Genomic DNA, 23,813 nt, shown 5'->3' on the forward strand with positions numbered 1-23,813 from the left:
GATGGCAGTGGTACGTACGCTGTCTGCTCGGCGCTTATTAGTGTTTATTTAAGAGTTTCAAGAAAGAGTCAATTACTCATCAGATGTAGGGAGATTAATCATGGTTCCTTATTCACATGGCATATTAACACTTCTCCTTTATTGTCTCCCTAGGGCTCTGACCTCACATTTAAACTAACAGAATGAAATATAGCCAGGCTCACACTCAAGTACCTCCACATAGCTGCTAGTGCTGTTGTTAATGATTTGCAAATGGAGCCTCTGAACAGGCATGCCCTTTCTTTCATGCGCTATCCCCTAGACAACTTGTTTTAGGAAAAAGTAAATAAAGCCACATTTACAACAATGACAGATCCCAGCCATTGCTTCTGACTCTGTTTTGTAGGGCAGAAGAACAGCAATCCCCTCTCCCCTCCACATTTCAAACCCAAACAGATTCTGAAGTGCCGTCCAAAAAGCGTTTAAAGCCCCGGTCCTCAGCTGTCAGTCCTCTGTCTGTGACACAAAAATCTCAAACATTTCTGAGAAAGTTAAATGTGATGGAGAGTAAGGATTTAAGTCCAAACTAAAGTTTGCCAACTGCTGTCAGGTATTAGACCCCCTTCCCGAGGCCTTCCTCTCTAAAGGAGGTAGCACATGGTGCAGAACAGGCTTGCTCTAAAGCCCCGCAAGATCAGCTGGTGATTGGGAAACTCTGCTGGAGGAGGAATTGCTGAGTGTGAGGCTGGAGAAAGCTGAGGTGGAAGGGGTGAAAGTTACTTGCCTGGATTCTTCCATCTTCAGATGTGCTTTTGGGAACAGTGCAAATCTTTGCTGGCACGTGTCTGTGCGTGACAGTGCTCACAACGCTGCTGGTTTTTGCTGGCCTGTATGCCTGGCTCAGATGTGCTAGCTCACCTTTTAGCTTCGGGAGACAACTCTGCAGCAGGTTTCTGTGTCAGGTTTCCTATTCCATCTATGTGGGCCCTGGACAGTAGGCCAGCAGGAGACAGAACATTTCTGTCAGTGTCTGGGCACGGGCATGGGAGAGAGCCCTGCAGAGCTGTGCTGCCCGGTGCTTGCTCAGGCCCAGTTCCCACATTCCTACAAGTTGCCTGAACCCGGCCATTCCTTGTACCTCAAAGTTTGAAGCTGTAGAGATCAAATTTACCTTTCAGTAAACCTGGAAGTTTCTCTTGCATTCAGCAGATGGTGGCGGGGAGGAAGGAGCAGATCTCTAAGTACCCTCATGGGATATTGGGGCATCTGCAAGACGTGTCCGCTTCTAGTTCACAGCATTGGTGACTGGAGGTGAAGCATTTCAGTGCTTTAGAGCACCGAGGATCAACAGGCAAGCACATAATGAAACTGGGGGAGTACTTATAAACTGCAGTGTGCAGAACATTAACCTCCACCATTTCCAGTAAACACGGTTACATTTTACATCTGCCCATAATTGCAGTAACCATTCTCTTCTCCAGGGCTTCGGAGGGCAGAACGGTGGAGGTGCCGTACAGAGGGGATGTGGAGCTCACCATCCTGGACATCCTTGGGGGACTGCGCTCCACCTGCACCTACGTGGGAGCTGCCAAACTCAAGGAACTGAGCAGGAGAACAACGTTCATCCGGGTCACCCAGCAGCACAGCCAGGTCTTCTCGTAGCCCAGGACTGGGGAACTGGAGAGAGGGACAGGGGGAGAGGAGCAGGAAGGGCTGGTGTTTTGTTTTGCTTTCTCCTCCTTGGTGCGTTAGTGGCAAGTTCTCCTCTCTCTGCAGATGGCAATCTCATAGCCACGATGGTTGGGATTTGGATGAGGAAGGTTGTGCTATTAACACAGTGCCATTGGTTCAAAATGCAATAGCCTCATCTTTTATTGTGCCTATTTTATTTTTTAATCATTTCTTCTACTCTTTTTCCCCTCTGACAAATAGCTGCTGAAACCCCAGTTAACAAGGAATTGGCTTGTACAGATATGTCTGTTGCACCTGCATACACACATTCCCTCTTTGAAGACTGACCTGTCAGCTACCACTGCTTCTGACAGTGCACCCTCCAGAAATTGCAGGCTGGGAGAGAAAAAGATGGAAGGGGTTGAGTGGAGGAATCAAAACCCAAATTGTCTTCACCTTTCCTCTGGCAAAAGGGTCGGTGTTTGTGGCAGGGCTGCCAGCCTGCAGAATGTCAGAGGCCTGACTACTGCTAGCTTCTTACTGTGAAGATAAAATGCCAGATCTCCACTCTCAGTTCGCAGGGTCGGTACTGCCATTTTTACTAAATCTCCCTATTTCAAAGGACCTTCCTCTTCAGGGAAGTTGTCATTGAATGTAGCAAACCCATGTTGTCCTCCCTGCCTCCATCCATGGAGATCATTCAGGAGAGAACATCTCAGAGCTTGCCTGCTTCTTTGTGCACGCCGTTACTGAATTACCTGGGTTCCTGCTTTTACCTGTGCTCTGTGATCAGAATTTTTCGAGACATACAACCCCAGCAACAGTAAACCCACCAAGGGGAGGTTTCTCCGCAGCCCTCCCTGCTCCCTCGTAAGTTTTCTGCCTGTTCCTGTCCATTTAGCAAAGATGTAAAGATGCTGCACTGTGCACTGTCTGTGGCCAGGTGAATGAGGTCGGAGAGATCAAACTCACATCTTACTTTTTTCATACCACTCCTTTGCAGTCCTTAGCATGATGAAAATCAAAAGGGAGCTTCCAGCAGAACAGCCTGATTGCAAGACACTGCCAGGCTGAGACTGAGTTAAAACATTTGCTCTAAAGGCAGTAATGAATGTTTAAGACTCTGGGTAACACTTTAATAAAGTGCAACAGCCCACTAATTAATTGATAAATCACAACAAAACTTCTTTGGAAATACACATTGCATCCACATGAATACCACAGTAGCTTGTTACGATAAAGGATGTAAAAGTGAACACCAATGAATTAATAATGTTTGGCCACTTTGAAGTGCTGCTGAGATTGTAGTACAGCTGATGTTACTTCAGTACTTCATTCAGGGGCTTACTTTCACCTCCTGTAGGTATCTGTGGAAAGAGGTAGGCTTCCTTTGAAAAGCAAATGAGTAATCTGTAGGAAGAGGAATAGCAAAGAGACTCTAGAATTAGGCTCATATGCAGGACTGCCCAAAAAGCCATGCACAAGGATTGGTACGATCAACCATTCTGAGGAGCAAATCTAGGCCACAAAATGATCCCTGATGACTTTTAAGTGTGTTGTGCACATTAGAAAAGGCACCGAAGGTCTTCTAAATGGCCTCGTATTTTAAATGTCTTCCATTAAACTCGTAGGACATAGGTCTTAATTGTGGTGTGACCCTTTCATCTGTTTTGGAGGTGAATAAAGGCCTTAATGTGAGCACAGGTTATGCTTGTGCTGGCTTTAAGGACCATATGTCCTGCCCAAATCTCGTAAAGGAACCCGAACTCAGAGAGAAGCAGGCCCTGTGAGTAAAGGGTCTGATCTCTGCTCCCTCCAGCCTGAAAGCATCATGTTAAGAAGTTGCCTCGCTTCTTTACCACAGACCCTCCGGTGGGCCAAATCCTGCTCTTACCCTCGCTGAGCCCGGAGCGCAGGCGGTGTTACTGCTCTGCACCTGCACAGCTGCAGGGGGTCACCCTTCCCTCATTTACACGACGTGCAGTGCAGGGGTACAAAGGCAAACGAACACCTCCGCGAGGAGCAGGGGCAGCCCGTGCCAGACGTCACGGTGCAGCCTGACCGCAGGTGTGCCTCCACACTCGTGCCTTCACACGTGGGAAGCGCAGCAGTCTGCTGGTCTCACACCTACTCTCACTATTGCTTTTCTACTTTTTTTAGCTACATTTGTAAACGAAAGAAGTACATATACATATAACGTATATATATTTGTAAACATTTTTCTAAAAAGATCATATGCACATTGAACAGAACAGCTTCAGGACATCTCTTTGGAAGAGTTTCTTTTCCAAAAGGCAGGCATTGGGGGCAAGGGAGGGCTGCCTCTCCACGGGACTGGCAAGCATGGAGTCTTCTCCCTGGCAAACTGCACACCTACACAGCCAGCCTGGCCTAGGGCCACTCACACCCACTTCCCTGTCCTTTTGCACATACTTCTGTCTGCCCCCTGGCTAATCTGAACGGATGGGGATAGGCTGACTCTAAGAAGTGCCCTGAATTCTCCAGACATTGAATGTGGATGACATTGACACTAAGAATGGTGACTGGTAAAGCTTGAACTTAGGGTATTTGCTTTTCTCAATAGCAGCTGTTACCACCATTTTGATAAGCAGCATGTGTTCTATTTTGTTTTCTCTTTATCCAGCATGAGCAGGAGAGAGAAATCAGGTGCAGGAACGTAAACTGATAGCATGTCTGCATCTTGCCCGTAGTTACATGTGGGTTTTGTTCAGAGACGATGCTCAACCACGTCAGCACTCACTACTAACACTCAAATGTGCAGCTTTCAGACAGGTTGGAAAACAGAAAAAAGTCAAGTTTGAGCCCTTGTTTTACAGCCAGTCCTGTGCCTCAGTATTTGCCTTTATTGTCTCTTAGCCCCAGAGCTGTGCCCTGCTCAAGCCCGCTGCCACTCTCACGAGAAACTGGAGCAGAGGGTGCTGAGGGTGCGCTGCGCCTGGCAGGATGGACCACGCAAAGGCCAGAAACACTGGCAAACGCCATGTGCCATTTGCAGATCTACCTCACCTGCACATTTTTCCAGGTTTTCTGTAATTTGCTGTCCCGTGGAACATCCTGTCCCATTTGTAAGAGCTTAGTGTCAGGTGATTCTGCTCAACCTGGTCTTTAAGCCTGCCACCCCAGCCCCATCCTGTCTCCCCGCTACAGGAACACTGTGAGTGTGGTAAGGGCTGCAGGCCAAGCCCATGCCTGCTTTCCCCAGCTGGGCACTTGCTAAGCTGAGCACCCAAGGGCAGTGCTGAGGACTGCAGTGCTGTAAGTGAAGACATCGAAAACCTGTCAGCGGGGATGCCGAAAAGGGCCTTGTTACACCATTCAGACAAGCCCAGCTGAGCACATCCATCGCTGGTATCTTGAAACACGAGACCGCCTAAAAAAATCCCAGCCTTTCCCGGTCATACTGGGATGTCACCGCCGTGCAGGGCACGCTGCACCCCTTACCTGGGGGCAAAGGGCTTGGCACAGCGACAGCCGTATGCCCCCACAGGGTGCACTTGGGCTGTGCTCTTCTGTGCTTCTTTCTGCTCACCTCTGGCCTCAGAGTGGGGTTGAATGTAGGACGTGGGCCACCCTGTAAATATGAGGTGTTGTAAGCAGGGGCAGGAAGAGCCTCTGCTTGCATTTGGAGGAGCTTTTCCTATGAAAGTGAGCCTGTGTCTTCCTTTCTGCCAGCCAGTTGCGGGGGTGGAAAGGACTGGGGGGTGAAATAGAGAAAGGGCAGCAATTAGCCAGGCCCCACCGTGTCGGTACAGGGGCTCGTGTTTTTCAGTCATGGACAGCTGGAGAGTTTGAAGCCTTTTCTGAACCAAGCACTCCCTCTGTCATACCTGTTCATACCGTCGTGGTTCCACCACTTTGAGCAGGCTTGCTGCCACAGCTTTCTGCCAGTGTACGTCCAGTGTCTGTGTCCACCATTGCCTCCCAACCCCTCCGCCCGGGGATGCTGCTTTTTAGTGGCCAGTACCAGTTTTATACCACAAGTTCTCTCTTGGAGCCAGGAGGGCTTCTGCAGCCAATGCCAGGAAGAGCAAGCCAGGTTTAGCCTTGCTTGTGTAGGAGAGAAAAAAAAAATGCCAATGCCTGAGAACAGCAGCTTGCCTTCTGCAGCACCCAGCGAGCTGAGGGCAGGAGAGGGCAGGGGCCGGAGGAGCTGCAGCATTCCTGGGTCAGATCAGATGGTGCCGCAGCTCCGCACCCCTAAACACTGTATTTACCTGACACGGTGTTTACTGTTAGTGAAGTTTTCATACATGGCTAAGTAATTCGGAGTCCAAAACTCCGTGGTGTTGCCTGCGATAATTGTAAAGCGCTTCTGCATAATCAGCCAAAAAGAGTTAATGAGCCTTAGATGTCTTCCTGTCCCGCTCCACACTGCTGAGGTGGTGGTGAGGAGTGTTGTCTCCCCTCATCTGTAGCAAACCTGTGTATGCAACGCCTCCAGCGCAAGTGGTGCAACCATTTAAAGCGTTCGGAAGTTATAAGTGGAAAGTTTTGTTACGCAATAAAAGGCTTCACTCTGATGGTCTGGAGAGGGTTTTGTGCCGTGTACCGTGTACGGGTACATTCCTGCGTCGCTGCAAATGAATGCAAATGTGCTAAAACACGTTGCCAAGGGGCAGGAAAAATAAATTGGACAAGTTACCTCCAGGGGAAAGCTATCTTGCATTCAGTTGTAACTCATAAAGACAAAACACGCGTTTGCAATTGGCACTGTTATTTTATTAGTACGAGTATACTGAAACAATAAACTTGTACTGGTATACAGACAATTTCTTTAAAACAATTTTGTTCAAATTTTGAATCAAACATTGTTTTATTATAATAATGAAATAATTTCTACCTAGAAAACCTGCAAGCACCATCAAAGAAAGGGACCATAAAATTCAATAAACAGACGCGAGTGTATCCTACAAATAGACACACCACCATTAGAAAATAGAATATGAATTCTTCCATTTTTTTTTAATATTTGTTTTAAAAAAGCTAGTGCAAGTACAATATTTTACACTGGAATTACAGAGAGTATGCACGCATATGGAAAAAAGTTCTCCTGTCACAATAAAAGCTCTTAACTATGTCTGTATGCACTTAAAATCTTCTCCTCTTTTCAATAAGGTGCAAAACGTTATTCCCTCCCTATTTCTCCTTTGTACTGGCCATGTCAGCTCAATTTCTCCCCAACACAAAGCTGCAATGTCCCTTTTGCTGGGCCTACACTAGGAACTACACTGGAAGTGTGATTTGCATCAACCCTCATTAATAATACCAAATGAGAAAAAAAAATAAAATTAAAAAAAAGACCTTAAAAAAATTACTGCTGAAGAATGGCTAAACCTTACCCCGGCAAGGCCTCTCACCGAGTGCCTTCGCGAGCCGGCCAGCCCAAGCCTGCCGGCTGCCGGGGACGGTGACATAGCTAGTACAAAATGATTTTCAGTAGCTCACCCGAACTGAAAAAGGTTGGGAAATCCCCACCCGTAACCCACCCCTCCCACGCCCCCCACCTCCCCCCCTTTAACACTGTGAAAAGAACAGTGTTCAACAAGTTAATATATTATTCAAAAAAAAAAAAAAAAAGAGCAAATACATACATTAGTGAGTTTCAACATTAGCTGACTGTCGTAAGAAGTTGTATCTATGCCTTAACAGATTAGTAACTTCGCTAAGAGGCCAGCCCGATGGCCAGACAGAAGACACCAATGTAGCCACCCCCGGCCCGTTTTCGTCTTCAGCTACCCAGATCCCAACCCCATGGCTCGGAGAGGAGTTGTGCAGAGTGCGTTCGAAGGGAGAGCAGTCGGGTCCTCGGCTCTTACAGCAAGCCCCAGGGCGGGATCCCCGCCTCGGCCGGTGTCGCGGGGCAGAGCCGGGCCTCCCCGCGCTCCCACACCGGCCGAGAGTCCGGGCCCTGAAGTTTTTGCACGTCAGCAATCCAGTAGTACAGCAACGACAGCTTCAACGAGTGACTAACGCCTACTGCAAACAGCACTTCCAATGCATGCCTACTGCATGGTCGAGGGAAAGGGCACAGGAGCTTTGACTGCTCAAAATAGAAACAAACCGAAAAGAAACAACCTTGGATGAAGCCTCCATAAAATCCTCAGTGGAAGACTTGAGTCCTTTCAGATAACAAGAAGAAAAAAACTACAGAAACCTTAGAGACTGTTATTGTATAAATACTACCTATTGGCTGAATGCACTTCATTGTAATACAACCGGGGCCGCTCCTCCCGGTGCCCGGGGCCACCTGGATGAGAGCCGAGGCCGGGGTCACCGCTTCGCCCCGCCGCCGGCCCCCAGCTGCCCAGCTCAATCTTTGGACTTAGAAAAAGACCCTCTCCTCACAAACTGCTTCGGGATCCTCTCTTTTGGCTTCTGGAAAACACCGGTCTCTCAAGCAACCAAGACCGCCACTGGAAAGCTGCCTCGGGTGCCTGCTCCCCGGCAGCTCTGAAGGAGGCCGCGGGGAGAGGGGGCAGTGGAAGGGGCTCCAAGGCCGCCTTGCCTCGGGCAGGGCCCTGCTGTTGGCCCTAGGCTAGGATCCCTTGTTATAAACACTTCTTGCTCAGGATTATACTCTTTGGGTTTCGTATGGAACAGGAAGTGCTGAAAAAACGTGGAACAGCATCACAGGGAGAGGAAAAAAAATGGGGCCAAAAGGCTTCAGGCGGGAGCCGAGCGGGCCGTGCGCGGCCGGCAGCGACTCTCGACCGAAGGCAGGGCTGCTGCTGGGCCGGGCATCGCCGAGGCCTCCCTCGAAAGCAGCCTCGTCCCTCGGCGCAGGCAGGAGAGATCTAAAGCCAAAACCCAGCTGCAGAGCGAGACTCTAGGTTTGCACAGTAGCCACCCTTTGAAGTGCCTGGTAGCTGCACTCAGGAATTGCTGCTCCAAGGTGTATTTTCAGCACAGGAATAAACAGTGTGAAAGCATGACTCCATTCCCCAGAAACGGGACCCAGAAATGTAATACGAACAGAAAATTAAGCACAGTTGTTCTTTAAGAGCCTTTTAAGTAATAATTCTTCCTGGCCAAAGCCAATACAAATCAGATCATCTAGACATGACAATTTCTATATACAAAAAACATGTAACTTTCAACCTTTCTCTGCTTTTGTATTTAAAAACTTTTTTTTTTTTTTACAAACAAGGTATGAAACTCACTGTTCAAACAGAGCCATCTCTTTTTCAAACACTGAATGAATCATTCCAACATTCATTTTTCTTTTGTGCAATTTTTTTTAAAACATTACCTGTACTCCTCAATGTGAGTGCTTCAAAAAAAGTTTCTATTTTTAATAAGCTTCTCAAATTAGGTTTACATCAAAAAATATTCCCACAAGATATAGTGCTACAAGAAAAGATCCTATCAGTAAAGGTAACACATCTGAAGCGAGGTCGTCTATGTAAAAGAAATTGAACTCTGGAGTAGAGGTGTGCAACTTGTTTGGAATTTCCCTATCGACACAAAACACGACACTGTCCTCAGGACAGGAAACCAAGTGGATGTGTAGGCTTACAAAATTCACACGTATTTATTCATGTGCAAACTGACACTTCTGCCTGGCTGTGTGTGCACGTATGCAGATCTGCATCAACAAATTCTCATTTTTCTATTGTTTCAGGACTTTGGGGGCGGGGGGGGAGGTGGATAAACCAGAGAGAAGAAAATGACCGGCTGCACTCCAGCGACACGTTCACCCCCCTCGCTTTTCACATCAGCACTGGCCAGAGCCCCAAGCGGACTCTGCTGTTACCTGTGATGATGTGGAGGGAAGACATGGAAATTACCTGTATGAGTGCATGCCCCATTTCGCCATTATTTTGGCGTTTGTGGGATAGCAGAAGTGTTTCAACAGGCCACATCCCCCAGCGCCCCCGGGGCACATCCCACCCTGGTGAACCTGGATGAAACCCCAGGGTTTTCCAGCCACCTGAGTAAGGTCAGAATCTGGCCCTAACCGAACCAGGCTTCAGTTTCACAAAGATTTATACGCGTACTACACAGAGAGCTCCCGAGCCTCCCGGCTGCTTTCGTCGGCCAGCTCAGACCTTTCCATGAGCACGCGCATAAGTGTTTGCAGAGCTGGGGCCCAGGACGCACAGAACGCTGTGCCAAGAACCCCTCTTTGAAATAACACTGTTAGTGTTTAAAATAAAGAGGATTTGCTCTCCTTGATACAGACTTTTTTTTTTTTTTTAGCAGTTGCAAGTCTGAACAGAATTTCACCGTTTCCTTTTTAATATTGGCAACACACTTTAAGTGAAACAAATCTCTGCACAGAGTGAATTTTCATGATAACCAACAGCTACAGTTCACGCTGAGCCTGCTGCTTTTGTATTGCAATCTATGTGATATCTACAGAGTTAAACCATGAGATGCAGGAAATCCAAACTCGTCTGTAACATTGTACATCCCTACTCCAGAGCAGTAAAAGTGCTGCTTCTGGTCACATCAGTGTACCACACATATGCCAGCCCCATCCCTGAGTAAAAGGTGTGAAAAGTTTCTAAATGTTCCTTGATTTAGGGAAACGAGAGTAGCGATGTCACTTCCCCAGGCCGAGAAAATGACGGAACGACAGGTCGAACAAAGCGACAGCGGGACGAAGGAATTGAAGGAATCAGAGGAACATCCTACCCCCCTCCCCCCCGCCCCGAGGTCTGGTTTGTCGGGGGAAAAAATCCCAACAGCAACGTACAAAATCCTAAAGTAGGTCAACAGCAACTCCAATTTGGGTTTCAACTGCAGGACTTGAGGTAAGTGACATCAAACTCAAATTCCCCGTGATGTGGCCCAGACAAACTGAAACAATGCCTAAGTTAAACACTATAAGGAACAGTCATTTTATATATATAGATATATAGATAGATTAGATAGATAGATAGACAGATAGATAGATATTTTTAGAAATCCCTATAAAGAGGTTCTCGTTTTATTTTCTTCGCCCTGACTAATTTCTTGGTGATTGTATGCATTTCATTGTAAACTAAACAGGCCTGCTACAAAAAGGAAGAAAAAGAAAAAAAAATAAAAAAAGGAAAATAAAAAGGAAAGAAAACAAAAAAAAGATACCAAAAGAAAACAAGAGAAAAGGGAGCCGGGCCAGGCCACGCGTGGATGCCCAGATGCGGCTCGGCCCCATCGGGCGGGCACGGAGCGAACAACGAGCGGCCCCACGGCCGCGCGTGGCCCCGCGGGGAAGAGGGCTCACATTGGCAAAATCCCCCCCTTGGAGACGTAATGAATCCCGAAACTCCTCTCTTGGTGGTGGTGGTGGCGGGGGAAAACTTGGATTAGGCGCTTTTTATCTTCCTGGATCTAAATTTTTATTGTTTTTTACAGCGCGGAGGCCAAGGTCGTGCTTCTCGAATACGCAAGGCTGAGCCAGGCCTTTGCTTCACGCACCACGCTCACTGAATACAAAAAGGGCTGGTGTTTCCCAGGCCAAGGAACGCCTCACCCTCGATACGTTTCTTTTTTATTTTGGGGGGGAGAGGGTTATTAATAGGAAAAAAAGGAAGGAAGGAAGGAAGAAAGAAACTATTCAAAGAGAACAAAAAGGGGAAACCAGAAGAGGGTATGAGATCTAGCTAACACCGCACGGGTGAGTCTACGTTGGCACGTAAAGTATTGCACATCCTACGAAAGCCAAAGCATGGAAAGGGACGATTGTTGGGAAAGAACCAGTTATTTCAGAATTCCTCAGTCTGAAATACAAGCACAGAACTAATACATTCCTATTGCTCCAAACTTATTTTTTTATTATTATTATTTTTTATTTTTTTTAGTGTTAGTTGAATAGATCCAGTCAGTTTAATAGCCCCTGCTTCCTTATTAACCACGAATGTGAATGCGTATGGTTCTCTTTGAGATTTTTTTTCCGAGCACACGTGAATTACGGAAATAGTGGTACAAATGCAAACTAAAATCTGTAATTCTTTCTATTCCTTTACCATCAAAGCTTAAAAACAAAACAGGAAACAAAACAAAACAATAAATTGCAAGTGCCCTGAGCAGAGTATATGGAAGATTAAGCAACTTCTCTGAGCAGAAATATTAACAAATAAGCACTAACTAAGCAGTGTGACTGTGAGAAGAAACCCACTCAGCTATTTGGTAGCCCGCTGAGAGGTTAATAAAATTCAAGGAAATTCAAGAAAAGTTTCAAGCTATTTTAAACGTATTCAAACTTTTTGGTGCACCCCAGAATATGGTATAAAAACAATTAGTTCTGGTGTGAGCTAAATTTCAAGTAACAAATAACAGAGTCAAAGCTGGGGTTTGGGGTTAACATTTCTTTTCTTAAATAAAAGCACTGTATTTTAGGGGAGAGGGAAAATGAGATTTTAAATAAGTTTGTTCACTTTAGGTACTGCATTTCTAATCCAGAACTTTTATTTCCTTTTCTCCCTATCAGTACAGCTTCTTCAAAACTACCTGAAGGACGCGAACTCACCAACCAAAAGTAACGATGTGAACGCTTGATTGCGTAGGGCCCAAGCTAAATCCCACTGTCATCAATGAGATCCCTGTTGGCAGCAAGAGGCTTTGTAGCTCAGACCTGAAGTACTTAATACTCACACCTCCCCATGACTTTTCGGGAGGCTTGGTGCACAGCACCTCAAAGGATCCGGCCCTACCTGGGGAAACAAAAGACTGAACGGCGTGAATACCCCCCCGAACTTGTTTTGTACCAAACTCTTAAATCTAGTCTTTCAAATGGAAAACAATGCAATTAAAATAACAAATAATAATAATAATAAAATAACAATAGGTTTGTTTTAAAAACAAACAAACACCTTGCTTATGTATAGAAATGTTTCTTGTGGAAAACTCTCTCAGCAAGTCTGAAGACAAATTCTCAGAGCTGTCCCGGTAGGACCTGTGTTAGGTTCTGTGTGGCAGATACGGTAGAAAGACCGAAAATGAACTTTGAAAGGAACAATAACCCTATGAAATGGCCTAGAGCGTAGGCAGGTTAGTGAGTAATTGCTACATTTGTTTATGCTCTTTCAGACCCCCCCCCCAACCCACAACATTATTAGGTAAAAACTGCAGGAATACCACACAAATGATAAACTCAAGATGTGCAAATTGCAAGATTCTTTAAAGTCCATCTTTTTTCAAAAACACTGGACAATGATTTTTTTTTTCTCTTTCCTTTTTCCTTTCTCTTATTCTTTTATTATCTGTCAGCTCGCATATGCCTTTAACTCTTTCTCAAGCATTAAAGTTTAAAAAGTGCCTCCTATTAAGTAGTCCTTTGTGGACAATGACTGTCACATACTAGTTCAATAATTCACATTCATCCCTTTGAAACCACATTGAAACTTTCAGCATCTTGCTTGTGAGAAAACTTTACATAGTTGCATGTAGTTACAGTGTTGAAGAGATTAATTTGTTTGCTGCTGCTGTTTTCCGAGCAGATTAAAGTGAGATACAGTACGTACTGAGTGTTAGACCAGGATGCTCAGCAATAAAGTGTGAACAGCATTTTAAGTGCTTAAAGACATTCTACGTTCATCTTCAACATCAGGTTCCTGTGTCACACTGAAATTTGAAAAAAGTGGCACGGGTTGTCCATAATCATGAACCAAAAACAGTACTAGAGTTAAAGACAAAGATCTGCAACCTAACTGCAAACGATGTATGCCTGTGATCTCAAAGGGGCAGTATGCGTCTCCCTCGTGGAAGCAAATGTCCATGGCGTTAACCCGATGGATTTGTCTAACACTGCACAGAAACAGGAGTGCGCCCGAGCCGGGCACGTCCAGCGAGCTGGAGGGCTCCCTGCGCACACCCACGCACACCCACGCGCACCCACGCGTGCCCGCCGCGCCGCCGGGAGGAGCCCGCGGGGTGAATGGCGCAGAGGACAGCCGCCCCGTGTGTGTGTGTGGCCTCCCAGCACCGGACTGCACGAGCAAGCAGAAGGGAAATGTTGGTGTGGCAGTTGCTTCGTGAGTAAAAATCAGTGCAGTCAGACCCCATGGGGGGAAATATATATATACAAATACACACACACAAATATATATATATATATATATATACACACATATATATATATATATATACCGTAGAGCCTTGAGTGAGAGTTGGCTTATTGTTGACAACGTCAGAGACTGTCTGATCCTTTTCGGTAACATCTGTGGGTTGTGTCCTCAGCATTCACCTGGGGCCAGAAAACCTCTTCACGGTCCCTCCTCGGGACGGGCGCACGCACACACACACCACGCGTGACACACACCTCTGCTACAGTTCCCTTCTCCTCACCTCCCCCCCAAAAAAAACTAGAACAGGAACCAAAACAAGGAAAAAAAAAACCACAAAAAATAACGACGACAAAAAGAAAAAAAATCACAGCTGGACCCTGTCCTACACGAGGTGTTAGAAAACAGGAGCCATGACAACACATTCATTTCCACTAAGGGTGTGTGAAGCAGATACTGCCCCTTCTGTAGCTCTCAAGAAACCTAGTCACTGACAAACACTTGTGGAAAAACATATGCACCAGTCTCCTGCATAATACCAGCTGCAACTATAACAACAAGGTTATAACATAAACCTAAAATAAGATGATAACATGTAAATACTGGGTTATTTAGTCTACAGTACAGTAATCTGGATAAAAATGACAAGGGATAGCCTAATTTCCTTTCCCCAAACAACTTTTACTTTCCTACATTGGATCGACCTTCAATGCAAATCTTAACCTCCTGAGGAATAAAAGAAGGCTTGGGAAGAGTCAAAGGTGGCTCCTCTTCTGATTTCTCTAGTTTTCGTGTTTCGGGGGCTGACCACCTCCTCTTCCTCGTTGCCGGGGGCTTGCTGGGTTCTGTTTTGGTGAGCAAAGGTGCTGCAGGCAATCCTATTTTGTCCGGAAACTTCAGTTCACCATTCTCAGCTAACATCTGTGCACTTCCCTGATTAATCCCATTTTCCTGCTCCGCATACCTGTGTCTACTTCCAGCTAGACTGTCATTCTTTGAATGCTTCAGCAAGATACTAGCTGAGTCCATGGGCTGGCCCTTTTTAATAGAGCCGTTCTTCAGGTTCTTGAGCGTAAGTGATATGCAGACATCCCCCACAGAGAGTTTGGAGCATGGCAAATCAAAGAGCTGGCTGGTTCTCTCGGGGCAGCAGGATGACCAGCCTTGTCCAAATACAAAAAAAGGGTATTCTACCAGGACCTCCACGCTGACCTGCAGAAAGAGACATAACAGAAAGAGAGAGAGGGAGAGAGGAGAGAGAGTGAGATGATGCCTTTGCCTTGGGGCACGTGCGCAGCACCCAGCAGTCGCTGCGGGCGACAGCAGTGAAGCAGGAATTGTACAGGTGCCATTCGGTTCCTGCGAAATCTGTGCATCGAGCACCAGACTTCACGCTCGTCCTTGTCAAACGGGTGTTAACAGACTCTCTGAGCTCAGCACTTCTTAGCACAAAACCTCAACAGCAATCGATCTTTACCTCCACCCAACTGCTCAGAGAGACCCAACAGGCAAAACAGCTTTGGCATCTGACAAACTCTGCTCCCTGACGTACCCTTGCGGTACCTCAAGCCTGACATCCACACTTAAAGACACTTTGCAGCCAGAGGATGGCTCCCCGAGGCTGGAAGGGGCTCTGGCTTCTGCTCCCAGTTCTGACACGCGATTTCCCAAATGACCACGGGAACGTCACCTCCCCTTGCTGACCTCCGCCCGTGTCAGTGGATACTTACCAGCACAAAATGTTTGAAGACGTCGAATTACAGGGGAAGGCCATGGATACGTACAGAGCTGTGTCTGTCACAGCAGCAGGCACGAACCCACCTTCCCCGAGCAGTCCTGTGACCCCGAGCAGTTTGTCCCCTTCTCCCACCTCCAGAAGCCTCTGATGGTGGGCCTTGAGGACCTGACACCACAAGCACCTAAATACCAGCTTATCTGCACAGTGTCTGCCTGCAGGATCAAACAGTGGATGTGGGCTCGTGACTCACAACCTAGAGTACCGAGCCCTTCTGCCACGGCACTGTCAGGGCAGGAAATTCTGACTAATACTTTCAAAAACTTGGCACATGTTTTTAACATGCTGTGTGCAGCTCCGGTGAGATCTGCATCTCTAAGAGGATGGCTTACACTCAAGCCAGATACCTGCTTTCTGTGCCCGAGAGCCCTGTGTCCTCTGCAGGTCATCTCAGGCATGGGCAGGGTCCTGCTCAGATCGCTGAACACTGACTTGGTGAGGCCAAAGGGCAAGAGCACACCCAAACGACACGGTACGTGCCCATCTCCTGCCCAAGCCACTCAGCATGCACAGAGCATACCGGCTGTCTGGGGAGCCTTCCCTCTGTAGCAGCACGGATTCGTTTGAAAGGAACATCACAGCAGGCTTGCAAAACCCTCTCTCGCCCTTGGAAGTGAATAATGATGTCATATCAAGCCTTTCAACATTAAGGAATAGAAGTGGTTGAAGACACAGGCTCCTGTGTTCAAACACCTTGTCCTGGTTCCAGTTAGGACAGAGTTAAGTAGCTTATAGTAGCTGGTAGGGTGCTATGTTTTGGATTAGGATGAGAAGAGCGCTGATAACATGCTGATGTTTTAATTGTTGCAGAGCAGTGTTTACACCAGGCCAAGGACTTTTCGGCTTCTCGCTCTGTCCTGCCAGCGAGCAGGCTGGGGGTGCAGCAGGAGCTGGGAGGGGACAGACCCAGGACAGCTGACCCAAACTGGCCAAAGGGGTATTCCATACCATCTGACGTCATGCTAAACAATACATAGGGGTGGCTGGCCGGGGTGGGGGGCCGGCTGCTCGGGGATAGGCTGGGCATCGGTCAGCGGGTGGTGAGCAATTGCGTTGTGCATCACTTGTTTTCTTACACATTATTATTGTTAATACTATTATCATTATCACTATTATTATTATTATTGTTATTATTATATTCCTTCTATTCCTTATATTATTATATTCCTGTCTTAATAAACTGTCTTTATCTCAACTCACCGGCTTCACTTTCCCGTTTCTCTCCCCCATCCCAGAGAGGGAGGGGGGAGGGTGAGCGAACGGCTGTGTGGTGTTTAGCTGCCAGCCGGGTTAAACCACAACACACCTTTATTCATGATGTTAACAGCATGAATCTTGGGATGAAGTTGCATGGCCTGGCTGGCAGAAGAGGCTGGACTCAACGACCACCACAAGGCTCTTTCTGGAAGTACCTTTCTTTCTGATAGGGATACTGATTCCTTTCCAATGTGTGTTTCATACCAAGGCATCCTGAGGACTCCTGGTTAGCAGTGGGCAGTACAGCAGCACCCAGGAGCCCTGCCACCGTCCCGTCAGTGCTGCTGCAAGCAGGGCCCTGGCAGCTCCGTTTGAAGCCCACCGGCTCCACATCCACCGTGGGCCAGAGGACTGGATTAGGGATGTCCCACAGCACAGGGACAGAGGCTCCAGGACTAGTAAGCCAAAGATTCACAACAGATTTTGACTGCTCTTTCAGCTGGTCAAACCCACACCGTGTCCTAGCAGACAACTGCAGCTCCTTAGACTGCTGAAAAAACCCCAACCTTAAAATATCAATAAATGTATGCTACATACTTTTATGGTCAGGCTAATGAATAACGCTTTATATATTCTTTTGACACTCCAGCTGCCCAGCAAAGTAAGCCACTCTATGAGGAATTTCAAAAGCAGTAGTTTAGAGGCACCAAAAAAACATCCTCCTGCTCCCCCCAGTAAATCAATTTCTGCCATATTAAAACTTTTCTGACCAGATCTCTCTGCCAACAGCCAATTACGTCCACAGCAATACTGGACAGGGACACGGCTCTAGGCCTGGTTTATGAACCATGGAGAAAGTGGGGCAAGGTAACTGCAGAAGTCCTGTCACTTCATGTTGCTGGAGGATCACTCTAAATCCTCCAGTGCCAGGATTTGCAGAAATACTTGCCCCAAGTTTGTGGTCCTATTCCATACATACTCACCTCGGAAAGGGGTCTGACTAGGAGAAGCAGTGGATATGCAGCATCTCTTAAGGAGTTAAATGGAAACTACTGTCTACACATAGCTGTAGGCTCTTCCCTAGACAGGGATCATATGGTGGACATGGGTTTCTCATTTATAAAGCTGTGGCTCGCCCCTTTCTCCCTTCCTGCTTACTGCAATTTTTTTTCTTTCTTTTTATACTTTCCCAACCCCATCAAAAGCTGTTAGTACCTTTGGGAATCACACATGCTCGTGCACTTTATACTCACTGAAACAACAGTTTCTTGTGGTGTTAACACGCTTCCACAGCACATCGTACCTTTGTTTTATAAGGCATATGAAACACTTGCCTGAACTGTCAGTCACTGAAACAATCAGTCAAATTGCTGGTGCTGATTATGAATAGCCATAATGAAATGCCATTATTTCCACGACCCAATCACAGTGTTCATGGACACAGAATCACAGAATGGTTTGGGTGGGAAGGGGCCTCAAAGACCACCCAATTCCCCCCACCCCCACCATGGGCCCGGATACCTCCCACCAGAGCAGGCTGCCCAAGGCCCCATCCAGCCTGGCCTTGAACACCTCCAGGGATGGGGCATCCACAGCTGCTCTGGGCAGCCTGTGCCAGTGCCTCACCACCCTCACAGTCTACCAGTTTGAAATGGGTTCCCTCACTGATTATCAAGCACTGCTTTAGCTAGCTGCTTCTGGATTCAGCTACATTGGGATTTTAACATAACCACTCTCTACAATCAATAGTAGACAAAGACCTTTCAAGGGTGAAAGTTCAGTAAAAACACCTCTGTAACATTTTCTCCTGACCACTGCATTAAAATAAGAAAAGTTAATTTTAAAAGCTCCCTGCCTCAGTATCTTGGCGTGATTGTTGTAGGAGACAAAGAAATGTGAAACTTGTTTCTGTGCCTTTCTAACTATTAAGACAATAAAGCCAAAAACCAAAATGCTAGTCCCTTTCAAGCACACCGGGCTCTACTGCAAAGTTACTGTTTTATTTCCATTTTTGAACAATGACTAATGAAAACACCCCAAACTTCTCACTGCAGTCACTGAATATCTGTAACTTTCTATATCCCTTTATCTTCTTATTTCTCAGCCAAACTCAGCAGGTAAGGAAGGCAATTCAGATTGCTCAGGAAATGCATGCTGGAGCTGGAACACCCATGACATGCTGGAAGAGCTGCTGCAACCAACATGAGGAGCACTAAAGCAAAAGGTGCCTAATAGTAGCAGTAGTGTTAAGTATATTTTAACAAAGGTAAACATACATTTTTCTTATTAGTGTTTTTCTCTCTGACATTATTAAAATGTGATGACACCAGGAGTGAGAGGTGGGTTGAGAACAAATTATAGGAAGTGGTTCATGGAAATGATGTGGGATGAAGCAGTGGCACGCTGCTGAAGAAGGCCTTGTTGTGGGTGCCAAGAGGTTCCTCAAGTCAAAAAACCACTGGACAGATTCACGTAATAAAAGCCCATCAAAGCATTTGAAACAGAAGGATGAGCCCTCTGGCTTGGAAAGTCCAGGAGCCACAAACTTACACGCTGGGAGGGAGCCAGCACATGCATGTCCTGTGCTTTGCCTTCCCCTGAGCACTCACCATTAGGTGCCCTCAAGTACTGGGTCAGACAAAACCTTTCTCCGGCCCAGCACGGCTCTTACTGCAACACATCCTCTGGTACTGCGACTGCTTTTCCAGCACCTCTTGTGACCGTAGGGGACAGAAAAGCAAGAAGGGAAACCAGTGCTGCTTGGCACCCTCCTCCTCTGCGCCTCCCACTGAGGTCAGCAGCAGGAAAGAGGCACGGTGAGACATTTGGTCAATTACTCAAGGGTTTAATCACTGAGATCAAGAGCCAGTGCTGGACAGCCTGTGTCACCAAGGACAGTGGCCGGGCCTTCCACCGGGCTGAGGAGCTCTGAGCGGCCTCCAATGACCGTCTTGTGGGAGAACAGGAAGGGGCAGGGGCGAGGCGCTTGTATTTCACGTGTTTTATATGTGGTAACATACCCAGGACAGGAGACCCTGCCTGACAGCACATCCCCAACAGGAGGGGTGCGAGCAGCTGCAGGTAAACACCGACCTGCAGAGGCACCTCTGACTCTGTCCAGAGGGACGTGTGGGGGTCTGAGACCCTGCTGGTTTGAAAGGGTACGTGACCTTTCCTCCTTCACTGAGGCATGAATGCCTCCTGACACGGGGCAGTTAGGGAGGAAGCTTCAGAGATTTATGGCACTTGCTGTCCACAATGAAGAAAATTTTGCTTAGGAAGAGTATAAGGCTCTGGACATGTATCTGACCTGTATAGAGACGACAGCTCCTCATTTTCCCACCACTCCAAACAACACCTGCCCTCACAAGAGTGCATCTCCTCTGAGACGACTACGGGGTTGCAGGCAGCAGCACCTCTGGCCACGGGGACCTGGCATGGGTGGGGTGACACAGGAGTTGTCATGAAGCCTTCAGCATCCCACCGGGGCTGCATCTGGCCCAGCTTCAGTGCCCTGTCACTGCGAAAAGGGGTGCTTCAAGGTCAGTGGCCACGGCTCTGCCCAGCTACATGATCCCACCACTGGGAAACTCCATTTCTCAAGGGCGGCCATCTCTGTCTGCCAGACCACTGGCTGGCGAGCTTATCACGAGCCCTTATCTGCTTACTGCATTCCCAGAACTCAGTAACACACGTCTGAACACAGAATACAGCTTCCCTGTCATTCAGAGGAGTAAGGACTTACTGCCCCCACGGCCAGGGAACAAAGATACGGGGATCACATGAGGGGAAGGCAGGGAGGGATCTCCATCTGCAGCAGTGAACACAGTCAACATCTCTCTTTCTGTGCCTGTTACGGTGCCAAAGGTAATGAAAAGGAGAGAGCTGAGCAAAATAACAAGCGACTGGTTTGTGTGCATGCAGAGATATAAATGGAAAACTAGATGTTAGTCTAAAAAACATACGCACTAAACTGGCATGGCTGCTAACTAGATGGTCTTACAGAACTTCTCCATCTCTAATGTCTACGGTTCTGTTTTTAAAAGAAAAGGAAAGTTATAACCTGCATGTTCGTCTTTCTTTCTAAAGCTGTACTTTAAAAATTATTGGGAGCTGAAACTCAGGGATCAAAGCAAGCATTTCAGAGAACTACTTTTGCATCTCCTGTGGGTTTTGACCTTAACAGAAATGGACGTGAATTGCCAGCTTCCGCTTGTTCCTGGCAGCAAAAGAAAGGACAGGTAATAACGATGTACGTGTTATTACAAGAATAATATGTTGAATTGCAAAGAGATTCAGATCCGTAGTTTTTTTTTAGGCAACTTGAATTCAGAGGAATAACCGCTGAACTTTGGGTTCTCATCCATTTGATACTCGTTTCACTTCTTACTCATCCACAGCAGGGATGCCATGAAATGGAAACCTAGCTTCCCTCAGGGGCTAAGGGCAGTTATTTCGCTGAAAAGGAATATAGCTTTAGGTGGGTTAATTGTCTTCTGGTTTTACATGCCTGGAAGAGGGCTGGATTTGCAAGGTGACTGGAAGAGGGGGGAAGGTGGGAGGATGACCTCGTTCTGCCTTAGCACTGTGCTGGGGAGGAGCAGCTGTGGGCTTGCAGTTATGTGACACAATAGCAGCTGCATGGTGCCTCCCTACGTGCGAGTTGTATACGCTCAGCTAAAAATAACCTCCTACCTTTGTCCCCCAGTTGGTGTGGAAATTAGCTAGCGCTTGCATAGAGTCTGAAAATATGAAATCATCGATGCTATAATGACTTCCCAGAGATCACTGGGAGGAGCATGTAAGTGAACTGGAGCTGATGATAACAGCGCTATTTCTGTGTGGCACTAACTCGTTACAACTCACGTTCCCTTGGCAGTGCCATTCGGGAAGCTCTCTCCTTCCAGAAGCATATCTGCGGCTGGGACTTAGTTACGGTAAAATATTTTGTGAGGCCAAGCTACACGTGCACGTATATTCCCTCTGTACCTGGGAGTCTGCGTATCCAAGTGCAGCGGTACCACTGAGCCACTGCCCTAAGCTCTGAGACAAAATACCGTTCTTTCAAGGGGAAGACTAAGCCCCCTTCACAGGGGCAATTTCCTAACGAGTAAAGACAGCCACACGCCCGCTAATAGGGCTAAATGCTTCCATACAGCCACGCTGGGCCATGGGTGAGGTCAGCGGTGACTTCACCCACGCAGAAATGATCTCCCTCTCTCTAAGCAGCCGAGGGAAAACCGGCGGAGCAGTCCCTGCCATGCAGGCACACAGCTGATCCGGGAAGAGACCCAAGTCCTGGAATCCGCAGGAAACCTAAATTAAACCCTCGCGCTAATCATATCTCTACGTGACTCTCCCTCGGTTCTGGAAGCATCCCCTGTGGGAAACACAGCTGGGGAGTATTTCGGCTGCGATGATGTCAGCGCGCTCCTGATAGGCTTCTGCATAAGGTGACACTCGGCTGGATGAGACCGGTGTGCGGGTTTGTGCAGCCTCGGGCTCGGCGTGCTTTCTGCCAGAGGATGGCACTCCACCCCTTGCAAAGGCGCTCTTCCCAGCACGCAGCACCTCAGCACCTCGGCTGTGCTGACAGACCCGCGAACGAGACGCGACACAAACGCTACCTGCTAATTTGTACCTCTCCTGCTGGTGCAGAGACCGGTGGTCTGGCTGCAGAGAGAGAAAGGAGAGCAGGGGAAAATCACAGAGGGGAGAGTGCTACTTCTTGAAATCTCATTATTCAGGGCACTGGGGCAAATTACAGTAACTGGTTCTGGCCCAAGCACGGTTTCTCTAATCACAGGGCCTGCGATGCACAAGCTGTCCCTGACAGCACCAAAATACCATTCAGCGGTGGGGAAAAATCCCTGTCTTTCTCCTGAAAACACCAGGGGCCCAACATCTATGTATGCATGCATGTATGCATGTATCTGTCTGTTGTGCAGATGGCACGTGCACATCTGCAGACAAAACCACACAGGGAATCTGCACATTTGACATGAGCAAGAGGACGTGTCGCATGTAGTCACTGCCAGCTATGTGCAGGTTGGGAAGGATGGGACACAGACCGCTGAGGCTGTAAGAATTTTTTGTGTGACCTGCTCCTCTGTGCCATACCTGTTTGTTTTTCTTCTCCAAACCGTCAGCCTAGGTTTCTTCACTGTATCTGTACGCTTCCAGCTCCTCTCTCCCTCTCTCTCCCGCTGGTTCTCCATCACTGAGGGTACTGCCTCGTGGTTGCAAATGCTACAGTTTGCAGCACTTGTATTTCAAACCAAACTGAGAACACTTGTGACAACGTTATTTCAAATGAATGCCTGTAGGAGCCACACTGCTACCTAGTATATCTGCTCCTGCCTCAATAGAGAAGAATCTAAATTGCTTAGAAAATGGACAGCAATAGGATAATGCTTTATGATCAGTACAGTCTTAACTTAAAAGTATCTTTGGAAAGTTACAGGATTTTTCCTACCGTGAGAAACAAAGGTCAGAAGCACAGCCTGACCAGCCACCTAGATGGTTTTCCTTTCCAAATTTCCCTTGAACAGACAGTTTATGTGAGCTGCACAGTGTTTAAACCACTCACGACTGAAGCCTCAGTAAAACTCTGTAGTGTTTCAGTAACTTACGTGTGAGTGGAAGCATTCCCAGACAGCTCCAAGCTGTCTCCAAGCCATGGAAATTCACAACCTCGCTGCCTACCTATTGCTCAAGGGTAGGATTTGCGCTGAATCTAGCCCAAGCTTTCTGGGGTGGAAGGTCAAAATCACCTACAAGAATGCAAAATATATCCTCTCGTACAGCTTAACCCATTTTGTATTTGAATAAAAAAGCATGAAGATCATGTCATTTCTCCTATGGGTTCTCCAGCTATAAAGCACAGCAGGATTTATTCCAAAATGCAAAATCCTAACCAGGCAATGAAGACCTTCGGCTAGGCCAATGGGTGGAAGAAGACCCAGCTCTTTGCCTTGGGTCTGACAATAACACACTGTGTGACTTTACTTCAGCAAATCCCTTTGCTGCCCAGCGTCTCCATTTGCCCCCTAGTCTTCGGATGCTTTTGCATGATGCCAGGACTGTTATTTTTCCATTGCGTGCTTCGACAGGGCTGCATGCAGACAGGCTGGGGCCTCGGGGTGGTAGCACAGAGCAGG

At 47.3% G+C, this 23,813-nt stretch overlaps 2 protein-coding genes across 16 annotated transcripts in view; one reads left to right on the forward strand and one right to left on the reverse strand.

Moving 5' to 3' along the window:
- The window catches only part of GMPR (guanosine monophosphate reductase), a 40,293-nt gene extending 34,102 nt beyond the window's left edge, over positions 1 to 6,191 (forward strand). Inside the window, exon 9 of the mRNA XM_013190288.3 lies at positions 1,461 to 6,191. Coding sequence (XP_013045742.1) covers positions 1,461 to 1,641 — 181 coding nt within the window. The 3' untranslated portion in view covers positions 1,642 to 6,191. The remainder of the gene's footprint in view (positions 1 to 1,460) is intronic.
- The window catches only part of ATXN1 (ataxin 1), a 295,425-nt gene that overhangs the window by 69,669 nt on the left and 201,943 nt on the right, over positions 1 to 23,813 (reverse strand). For 14 of the 15 annotated variants that reach the window (XM_066992101.1, XM_066992100.1, XM_066992096.1 and 11 more), the window contains one exon: positions 12,798 to 14,873. The exons of the other annotated variant lie outside the window; for it this stretch is intronic. In XM_066992101.1, coding sequence (XP_066848202.1) covers positions 14,343 to 14,873 — 531 coding nt within the window. In that variant the 3' untranslated portion in view covers positions 12,798 to 14,342. Of the gene's footprint in view, positions 1 to 12,797; positions 14,874 to 23,813 lie in introns of those variants that run through there. 15 annotated transcript variants of the gene reach the window in all.

This window comes from Anser cygnoides, chromosome 2, assembly GCF_040182565.1.
Source record: "Anser cygnoides isolate HZ-2024a breed goose chromosome 2, Taihu_goose_T2T_genome, whole genome shotgun sequence".
NCBI classification, from domain to species: Eukaryota; Metazoa; Chordata; class Aves; order Anseriformes; family Anatidae; genus Anser; species Anser cygnoides.